The sequence below is a fragment of the Synchiropus splendidus genome, chromosome 4, assembly GCF_027744825.2.
Source record: "Synchiropus splendidus isolate RoL2022-P1 chromosome 4, RoL_Sspl_1.0, whole genome shotgun sequence".
Lineage (NCBI taxonomy): Eukaryota > Metazoa > Chordata > Actinopteri > Syngnathiformes > Callionymidae > Synchiropus > Synchiropus splendidus.
The window spans coordinates 30,333,611-30,344,147 of record NC_071337.1 but is presented as its reverse complement, the minus strand read 5'-3'; the positions used below and the strand labels follow the sequence as shown (position 1 = coordinate 30,344,147).

The 10,537-nt window shown below is 42.0% G+C and overlaps 1 protein-coding gene across 1 annotated transcript; it reads right to left on the bottom strand.

Moving 5' to 3' along the window:
• Nucleotides 1-5,034: 5,034 nt before the first annotated feature.
• nrsn1l (neurensin 1-like) lies at nucleotides 5,035-9,984 on the bottom strand. The gene is made up of 4 exons (XM_053863323.1): nucleotides 9,919-9,984; nucleotides 7,845-7,927; nucleotides 7,444-7,596; nucleotides 5,035-6,694 (listed from the first exon to the last, which is right to left on the bottom strand). Exons 2-4 carry the CDS (start codon nucleotides 7,902-7,904, stop codon nucleotides 6,284-6,286), a joined length of 624 nt encoding a protein of 207 aa, XP_053719298.1. The 5' UTR covers nucleotides 7,905-7,927; nucleotides 9,919-9,984; the 3' UTR covers nucleotides 5,035-6,283.
• Nucleotides 9,985-10,537: the final 553 nt, after the last annotated feature.

Sequence of the window (10,537 nt, the reverse complement as noted above, 5' to 3'; positions counted from 1 at the left end):
TCATACATGCACCCCTCACACGCGGGCTACTCATAAATTTAGACACTTCTGTCAGAAGGCCCTCGCCAGCCGACAGGGATATGAACCCAATATAGCATCGCAGAGATAAGCTGGTGACTCTGGAAGCAGAACTAATATTATTTGCATGGTGCCGAACGTTTATCTGGCGCCGCCTGCAAAGTGATGGTTCGGTGTCACTTTTGTTTAATAATGATGTGCCAATAGTAATATGGCTGCTGGCTGGAAACCTATTACAGTTCAAAAGATTATCCAAATACAATCTCATTTGGAATATTGCTTTCTGACAGTCTGTGACTGGAGGAGGTGGGACGGTGATGCCGTATTTTCTCTGCTTTTTGGAAATTCCAATTAACATTTTTAATGCTCAACAAACCGGCGCTGACTGCAAATACGCCCCGGTGTTTGACTCTCACGCCCAGAGAAAAGGGCATGGATAACTTTCCTGCATTGCAAACTTCACACACAGCACATTTATGTCAGAGCATTAAACCTGCAGCATGGACATCAATGAGTCTGGCGCTCACATCTCTTCATGCTCTATAAAACGTCATAAACATTCATGTTTATGCACTGTTGGATAGCAGTCAGTGCTGCAGTCGAAAGAAGGTCGCAAGGCTTGAATGCTCCTTGGGGCAACTCCTGGTTTAGAGGACTATGTATTGTATTCGAGTTGGATTAGAGCATGTGCATGGGCAGCTGTCCCACTGCATGTGCCCAGTGATGCACTGGTGACCAGTCACGTGTGACCTCCCTCTCTAGCTAGGTTCGACTCCAGCATGGAATAGGTAAAGAACAAATGAACGTTCCTACTTGCCTCAAGCTAAACTAAACCATGCACTGCTCGTTGCTTGATAAAGTTGTTTTCAATAGCTGAAGTCTATTTATGACTTAATGGAGTGCTGGATTCTGCTTGAACTTGGACCTGAAACTTGCTATGTTTTGACAGTTGATATTTATCGTGACGTTTTATACTGACATTCTCTCATTTGATCCTGCCGCAGTGCCAGGAAGATGGAAAGTGTCAGGCGGGGAAGTCTGAAAACTCACCAGTCAATTCAGACAAATGAAGTTCAAATGAAGTTACTATCTTTTATATTCAGTTGGGATGTCAGTAGATAAAGCAGAGGTAACTTGCAATTAATCGCAAATTAATCACACATTTTGTATCGGTTTAAAATGTAACTCAAAGGAAGATGTTATCAACACTAGAGCAGCCAATAATGCTGTCCGCATGCAAATATCTGTTTACACTAAGAACCCCACATAAGAGATACTGACAAGAACATTCTTCAGAATAACCTCAGAGGCTTTTTTTTTTTTTTTTTTTTTTTAACTTACAGTCAGTGAATACATTTTAAGACGAAGCTCAAATAAGGCATGAGTGTGGTCTGTGTGAAATCATTTGCCCACCACTATTCTATAAATTCAAAAACCCTGTGGCACCTGGGTAGCAGTGACTAAAACTCCTCTGTTGGCGTCATGGTCCAGTTTCTGGGAGAATGACCTGGATGTTTCCTTGTTGAGTAAATCCATTCAAAATTAATTGGGCATGTTATGGCTTAATAAGTGATACAAAGGCCTTAATGTAAATCACATGACTCAGTCTTTAAATGAATGCTAGCATTCATAAGCTGATGAAACAATTTAATACCACACAGCAGAGAGTAACATTACTTCTCCTCGAAGCAGCAAAACACAAAGCAACACAATGGTACGTGACACAACATAACGCAGCTTTTTATTTCATATGCAAAATGACAAGCAGAAAGAGGGCGACTCCTGTGTAACAGCTTAACATTGTGATATAATAGAAAAATAGAAAAAAACAACAACCAGGCAAACACAATCTGTCAAAACTTATCTTAAACGAAGGCCAACATAACATGACAGAGACAACCTGCCAACCCCAGCAGGACGGACATAAAAACGTAAAAGATGAAAAACAATAAATCTATATAAATTATATTCCGCTGTAATTAGTGGCCCTGTGAACCCCACATTTAATGGCTGGCATTTTCTGCTGAGTTAATTCCAAAAAGCAATGTTTTACTATAAGCGCGTTAATAAAGCGCAAAATGGGCAGACCCATCTCCCTACCGTCGCACTTTGATGTGCGATGACTCGCTGGTGCGTAATGAGGCTGATGAAACGTGGTGTCGGTCTTCACGCCGGCGCCGGATTCATCTTCACAGCCTCCAACATCAACCCATCAAACAGCCAACAGCGCCGGGATGTGAAGTTCTTCATTTTACAAGCACATATCAAGTCAGAACACAACTCAAAATAGTATGCTGAAAGCAAAACTGATTTTTTTTTTAACAATTATTAACTTCTCCTCAAGTGTCTCAAAGTGCATGTGCGCGTCGTGGTAACTTACTGCAGCCGACCAGGATGCATCGTGGACTTGTATCACTCAGGTCCCATAACTAGTTTGACATTTCCATTACTTGAGGGAGTGGCAGAAATGTAATCTGCATGAAGTGGAACAGCCTATTGAAACTGGCTGTTATTGCCGGTGCACTCTGCTGTAACTACACATGTAGCCCAACCAATAGATGTTAGACCACAATTTCAGGCTGGGGACATAGACTGGCACTTCCTCCACTCACTACAGAAAACTTGACCTGGTTACACTGCAGCGACTCTTAATAATGCTTCACACATTTTCTGAGGACGTGGGACAAATTGGGAAAATCTGAGTGGACTGATCATGACATGACAAACATTCTGTGACAACTGTACACCTCACGTTGCTTTGCTGTGTCTGAGTTGCTGAGTTTCCTTCCATGCTAGTAGGAGAGAGTCCAGTATTTGCAATCAGAGTCGATCCATACCAGCATATAAAGCCACTTTGAAGGTACGAAGTGTGTAGGAAACACTTGTCACTCATGCAGTATTGCTCTTTTAGCAGCTGTGGTTGATGGAACGTTACACAGGTGGTGGGGGTTGAGCTTAATAACAGACTTAATCCAATGAACAAAAAAGAACAGATAAAGCAAATCAAAATGAGTGGGAAGTTTTCTGCTTGAGGCCTTGGCTCTTGCAAGAGCCATGTCATCTGCTGTCAGTGTTGACACTTCTGAAACTGTGTCACTGTTATCGCCAGAATATTTATTATGGGGTGGTATTGAAACAACTGTACATGAGAAGTGTAAACCTGGACACTAGTGGATTCAGGTCAAGATTTTTTTAATTTTTTAACACCTGATCTAAGAGATCATTGTGGTTTGTATGGGAATTAATCATTAAAAAGAAAAAAAATATGGACAAATATAATTTTTTTTACTTCAAGCATTCTATCAAGTGCATAAGTAAACAGTTAATTTTTAGGAGTCTTTGGGAAATGATCCATGTTGGGTAAAAATTGTATATTTACAATGGCTATGAAACAGGCATTATGTAATTGACAACATTTTAATAAACAGTTTCAACTGAATCTTGGAGGCGGTCCTCAGTAGTGCGCTCAAAAAAAGTTGCTCCACCAATGTTGCATGATAAACTCATTCATTAATTCTAAAACAATTACGGAAACACAAACATAGCTGGGAAACTGTACTTCTCCCTTTGGAGAGCCGGCCAGTATTGATCATCACACACTGGCAGAGAGACGTTCCAGCTTCCTATCTGTCTGCCGCAGCAGCCTGGGCACCCGGAGATATAGCTCCCAAACATGCAGGCACTCATCGACACATGTGCAGTTGGTTCTGCCAATCAGTCACTCTGCGTTCTCTTGCACGACAGCGTGAGTCACAGCCGACGCAGTCGCCGACAAAGCGTGTCAGCCTCCATCTTCAGAGGAAAACAGCCGTGCGTCCACTCCTCTATCATATTACGCACTTGTTAATAACCAAACCAGCCGTGACAGCAGTCTACTGGAAGTGCAACTGCTGCATGTTGACTACAAGAGTGAAACCTCCAGTGTCAGTGATGTTGGTTCAAATCTTTTTTTTTTTGTTTTTTGTTTATTTTTTGTGCATATTTGGTGGACACTATAGCCAAAACATTGTTTTGTGGACAAAAATATGATCTTGTGATGGATTGGTTTTTGCAGCCACAACAAGTTAATGTTTAGGAAAACAAACGTGGCATGATTTGTGACGTTCCCTGCTCAGTGACAATGAAGTCCAAGGGGAAAACTCTGCAACGCTGTTGGGAGCTTCAAATCCAAGGTAGAAGAGGCACCAAAGCGCCATGCATCCATTGATGCAGGATTCTTTCTGTGGCATGGCCTTCCTTCTGCCTATCATCTTCATGCAAATGTAGCAATGGTCACTGCTTGAGGTGGGATTTGAGAGGAGGGGGCCTGACCATATCTAGTGTGATCCCTCTTGCCATATTACTGAGCACTGTCCGAGTGTGACAGAATCAGTTTTGTTGATGTCAATTCCTCCAATCAGTGCACAGATAAGATACTTCAAATGCCAGTGACAGATTTCACTAAGAGACAATAGAAGGCATAGTCAAGAAAGAAAAAAATACTGTTGTCCTTCTTCATTCTTTCTATACAGTTGTGAGCAATGTCAGCTGAGATTTGAGTTTTTGGGGGGAGGAAGAGCAGGTTCATGCTGATAAAGGACTGCAGCTTCACCGTACCGTGGTTGGTTCATTTATGACGAGCTTTCAGGCCTCTGGATTCATGTGCAGCAGGCGACGTCCTCTTGTGACGTCATCAAGGAACGTCTCAGACACTGGCTTATGCAAGGCTGTGCTGACTATGCATTGCTTAGAAATGCTGTTATGCTTATTTATTTGATGCGACAAGTTGGGTAAGACTCTTCTCTCATGGGGCCACATGGTGTCTGCATGGAGTTGGCAAGCTCTCCCTGAGGTTCAGGGGAATCATTTAGAATTGAAGTGTAAAATAGTGAAGCTGTTACTTGAGATTTTAAAAACCTGTCTCCATGTATCTACTCACTGTAATTGTTGTCAAACCAGACTTAATTTCCACATACTGTAGGGCAGCAGAAGAGGCACACGGTGAAACGTATTCAAATGAAAGCCACAGCCCCGACCTCAGGATGCACATCTTTATTTTGTTTTTCATTTGCTTGTCAAGTGATACTGTACAGTCTGCACAGCCAGGACACAACAATTCAGTGAACACATCACATCCACCAGGTGTCCTCCGAGGTGCCAGCAGTCACGCCCCTCACCCCTGAGATCATGGCTTACTCACGGCCCGTGCATGTAAACACGCTCTCTAATTGGCTGGAAATGAATGAGTCAGGACGCTGTCTTCGTGGCGAATAGAGGACCTGGAGCGCAACTGTTGCTCGGAGACAAGCGGTTGGAGGAAAATTAGGAAAAGGATTTGAAGGAAGAAAAAAAAGAGGCTGTGAATGAAGAGAGGTTTTGTGTGTGTTTGAGACGGAAATGTGACAGTTTGAATGAATAAATGAATTCAAAAACAATACAAATCAGGACTTGGTAAATGACTATGTCAAAAAGAGTTACATAAACAAAAGCTTACAAGTCCATTTGAATTCATATTTTGATTGATTTTACCTACAATTTTAAGCAATATCTTGGGATCATTGCATCTCGAAAAGTGGGTCAGTTCAGTGAACAGTAGTTTTAGTTATTGTTATGTAAGCAAACTGAATATGAGCTACTGACTGCTAGTGATGGGTTATGAGGCTTCATGAAACAGTATCATCCTGTTCAGAGGCCACTATATGGCACTCTCTGCGCAAACATCTTTCAATTTCAACAGCCATGTAAATGAAATTCCCATCATTTTAAAACCGAGAATGTCCACCTACTAAGCTTTGAAAATTACTGTTTCGTGAAGCATCGAGAACCCATCATCAGAGACTGCTACTCTCATGGTCAGTTGTAGGGATGTATGGATTAACCATGATCACAGATGAATAAATACATCAGTATTACAATAAACAAGCAAAGTTGTGGCATTTTAGCACAACTATGAAAATATTACTCAAGAGCATCAACATTGAACAGAAATATCCCTTAAATTGACTCTTAGAGTGGTTCAGAAGTACCACAGAACACACTTAAAATACGACAGTTCAAATGCCATTATTGCACAACATAACGTATACTTTACTTCACCTGGGAATAAGTCTGAACAATGATTTATCTGGGTCCTCCTATATGCAAAAGACTGACCCACAGGGAAGGTTATCAGAATCTGTTGCGAGTGGGTTCATGAATCAACAATGTGGAAAACAGCTTCAGCAGGACTGTTTACATGAAAGTTGAGGCCCCTGGACCTGAGCACAAACAACAAATGCACCTTACTTCAAAAAGACGGTTGAACGCGCTCCACCTTGGACATTGACACAGGTATCTGTCCACCATCCACCACCCCAGGTGCTTTTGTGACCACCTCCCCAGTTTGCTTGAATCCCAGCCACTTCAAACCCATCCGTCCTCCGTGCTCCCAATCTCTGGAATTGTGTCTATCTTTGACGTTGGTCCTTGGCAGGATCCAGATGACCAAACCCATGGCTGCCACCGCAGAGCCGAGGCAGGAAAGCCCAATTCCAGCAGTGGTTGTAAGGTGGCGCCCTCTATTGAAGCTGATGGCCTGGGGATCCACGAAAAACATGTCGTTCTCTCCGAAGGACTCAATTTTGAGAGAGGTGGAGTAACCAGCGGACATGCTTGCCACACCCGCGGTCAGAATGAGGAGACCCAGGCCCAAGGAAACCTGCACCAGGTGACAAAATAATTCACCCCTCTCAATAAAAAAAAAACAAAACAAATATGCAATAATGCAGAAACCAGTCCATGTAGTTTCATAAGACAACATTTTCATCAGTAGTTGTAAAGAAAACAATAGAAAATAGCATTGGCTCTTATGGGATTTACAGTACAAAATTGGGGCACTGTAGAAAGTGTCCCTCGGGCAACAGATAATAGAGTGATTATGATTCTCAAATTAATGATTATGAATCAAAAATGATGAATAACTGCACCACATGGCTTTATGCTGGTAATATGATGTGTGGAGCAGTGCCACAGCTCTTCCTATTAACCAACCGCCTCTGCTTACGATAGCTCTTGGAGCTTCTTAACCCAGACCGCAACACCAGACTACAAGAATAAAATACACCGCAGATGAAAGCGCAGACCTCAGTAGTTTAAACAACTTCTCGAATGTTATTGAACTATGTCTTCACACTTTTGCTCTGAATTGTGGCCATCCATGTTGACACCCTCCCCGCCATACACACTTGTGTTTCTGTCCTTGTGGGGACAATGTCAGGTTTTCCATTGCCATACATACCAAAGTATGATGATCAATCTTGCACCACTAAGACTATAAGCACATTATAGTCATAGTAATAGTTAAACATGCTTTTCAAATGGAATGTTAAAAGTAATATTAAGGCGACAAGGCGCACGTGAGAGGTACTGGAAATAAGCATCAGTGCATAAAATCATGGCTTTGTTTACCTTCCAGACTGCAACGTTCGATGTCAGTGTTGACCTCCGATTTGGGCCAAACCCTTGATCCTCTGGGTCTCCATTCCTCACAGAGGATGAGCACTCCTCGTAGAAGTGGTGCAAGTATGAACGAACTCCAAAACGCAGGCAGCTGTAGCCTGCCTGTTGAGTGTGACATGAAATATAGTTGAAGAAATCAAACAATGGTAAAGGATTACATTATGACCAACCAAAAAGGATGTGTATGTTAAAGCTCTCTCATGGTGAACAACTGGCAGTGTGAAGGATGGCCAAGAAGTAGACTTGGGCTGATGCATGACGGGTGTGGGCCAACAGGCTGGCCAACAACCAAGAGTGGATTCTGTGGAATGCACATTCATAAATGTTGCTAAATCAATGTGACGGCTCACCTCTGTGCTGGAGGATTCAGCTCCTGAAGCAGAGGCACAAACATCTGAGCACAGCGCCATTTCCCCTCAAACTTGCTTCACACCTGCAGCAAAGAAGGGAGCAAATTACAGCAAGCATTTCATGTCAGATTGATCTGCATGAGCTGAGCAGTTTACCAAACATTGTTTACCTGCTGAACAGAGACTAGCGTCAATAAAGCCCTGCCATTATCATAAATCTTGGGCCGCATCGGTTGTTGTGCTCATTCAAGTGAACAAGTGATCGCTGCCCTGAGGTGGCTCCGTCGCCACCCACGGATGACTCACACATGCAAGTGGGAGCTTTTCCTTCCGTTGACTTCAATCCTTTATCTCAGCTGCACTCATCGTCTATCACCCACCATTGCAATTAAATGTGCGAAGGACTGAGGTGCGTGAGCGACATGTGATACATAATCGTTATTCAGCCTCGCTTCACAGAAGAACTGTTGTGCAAGTGAAATCTACACATGTAAAACATCTTGAAATAAAGCAATATTTGACATCTTTCAAATCAATATAGCATTAATAAGCATGACTATCAGATGAACAGATTGAGGAACATTAAAACAGGGAGAAGAAAGTGTCTTGCTTCTTTTTGCCACGATATATGATCGATGACTTCATAATTATTCAGGCCTTCAGCTCATTCACTTGTCAACACCCACATACAGGTATAGAACCAGTTCAGTGTGAAGCTCCTCACAGTAACGGTGCAGCCTTTATTTCACCCCTCCAGTATTTGGTTTTCATCATGTCATCTTACTTTATCAGGAGGGTGACATCTTTTAATGAAGAACATCAATTCTCTGTTGAGTGACATTTGAGATGTCGGTTGTTTAAATTGGAAGTGAGTCACCACTTCACTGGTGAAGAGGGAGCTGAGTCACAAGACGAAGCTCTCGATACGTTCCCAAACAACTCGCGTCTTCTCGTGAGAACTTATGTTTGAAACACCCAAACACCTGAAGACAGATCTACACATCTGCAGGTTAGAAACCACATCTGATATCCGGTTTGTCATGTCTTCACCACAGACATCGGCTGAGACAGAGGAACACACACACTGCATCAGGTTACACACAGGACTTCTCGGTTGTACAGAAGGTCATTAAGACAATGATTATCAGTCGAGAAGTTTGTTTACCTCCGCTGTGCAGCTGAAGCTCACGCAGCTGTTTTGTATATTACCCAGGCTGATAATAGCTGCGCTACTGTACATGCCAGCTTAGTCGAACCACGTTATTAACCGCGTTATCCAGGTTGTGTCGTCTGAATAAGATATATTTGAATTTCTCTTCAGCAGTTGGACTAAGATGTTTACATGCATTTTGAAAGTCTGAACTTAACAGGACTGATGTCTTTTTTTGGTTCTCTGTGCAGTCATGTTATCATGCTCTTCATTGTGCCTAAATTGTAGTGATGTTGTATGTTCGTAAGTATTTTTTTATACAACACAAAATATTCGCTGAAGGCCAAAATGTAAAAAAAACAAACAAAAAAAAAAAACAACAACACATGAATGAAGTTTATTAACATTTTAGAAGTTAATAAACTTCATTCAAACATAACTTTTTGTCCTGAGTTCGTTCACTAAAAAGGAAAGAGGTTAACCTCAACATCAACATTTTTTAATAAGCACCTGGCGAATGACTGACCACGTCTTATTACAGCTTGGACCTACAGTACATTCTCAGTCCAACGGTGGATGACGCTTAGGGAGCTGTCCATGGTGCGCTGAACTCCCCCCAAACTTTACATGCATTATTTGAAATTCCACAACGCTGATGTGAGGGAACGCAACGGCTGCTTGATCAAACGACAGTCCAATACATGTCACAGATGTAACTACGTGCAGGTTTGTCACCGAACCCTGTCATTGTCGTTTAACTCGATACTGACACATGGCGGATAAATCCGCGTTGCTGGACAGCGGTGAGTCATCGCGGCCATGTCGCGACTCACTTGTGCCCAATATTCCGTCGACCTGACGCTCCCCTCGCATTCGTGTCTGCTGGCTTATGTGATTTCAGAAGAAGGGAGGACGAAGCCTTACCCCTGACCGGAGTGCTCGCTCCCCTCACCGGGTATCCATGCATGCCTTCGCCGCGGCGCTCAGTGGTGGCTGCGCATGCGCAAACACTCGCCCGTCATTGGCAACCTGCTTCAGTCAGTCAATAAGCCTCTTCACGTGCACCCGGATCAATTAAATATGCAGTATTTTAATTTTAGCAAGTCGACTTCTCTCATTGTGCAAAATCTGCAGTAAATGTTTTAGACACGATTGTCAGCCATTTCTCAATTCCTCTTTCCATCAACAAGAGAAAACATGCGTTTGAATCATGAAAAATAAGGAATATCATCCAACATTTCGAAATGTATGATAGGACCATTGGAATTTGAATTAAAATGGATGAATCAAGCGGTGACAAATTCATTAAAAGAAAAAAATAAAAAATTAAAAACTAACATTAAGATTGCTTCAGAGATTCTATTGCATGTTAAGCCAGATTTTGTGGCCTGTCCTCGTATTAATAATATTAATAACATTAACAACAACAAAATAAATAAATAAATATTAATAACAACAACAACGACAATAATAATAATAATAATAATAATAATAATAATAATAATAATAATAATAATAATAAGAAGAAGAAGAAGAAGAAGAA

What these genes read in the sequence shown, in the direction of transcription:
- nrsn1l (XM_053863323.1), bottom strand. Translation starts at nt 7,904, where the DNA reads ATGGCGCTGTGCTCAGATGTTTGTGCCTCTGCTTCAGGAGCTGAATCC. An exon ending in CTGAATCCTCCAGCACAGAG is followed by an intron (nt 7,597 to 7,844) that starts GTGAGCCGTCAC and finishes CACACTCAACAG; the next exon opens with GCAGGCTACAGCTGCCTGCG. An exon ending in CGAACGTTGCAGTCTGGAAG is followed by an intron (nt 6,695 to 7,443) that starts GTAAACAAAGCC and finishes CACCTGGTGCAG; the next exon opens with GTTTCCTTGGGCCTGGGTCT.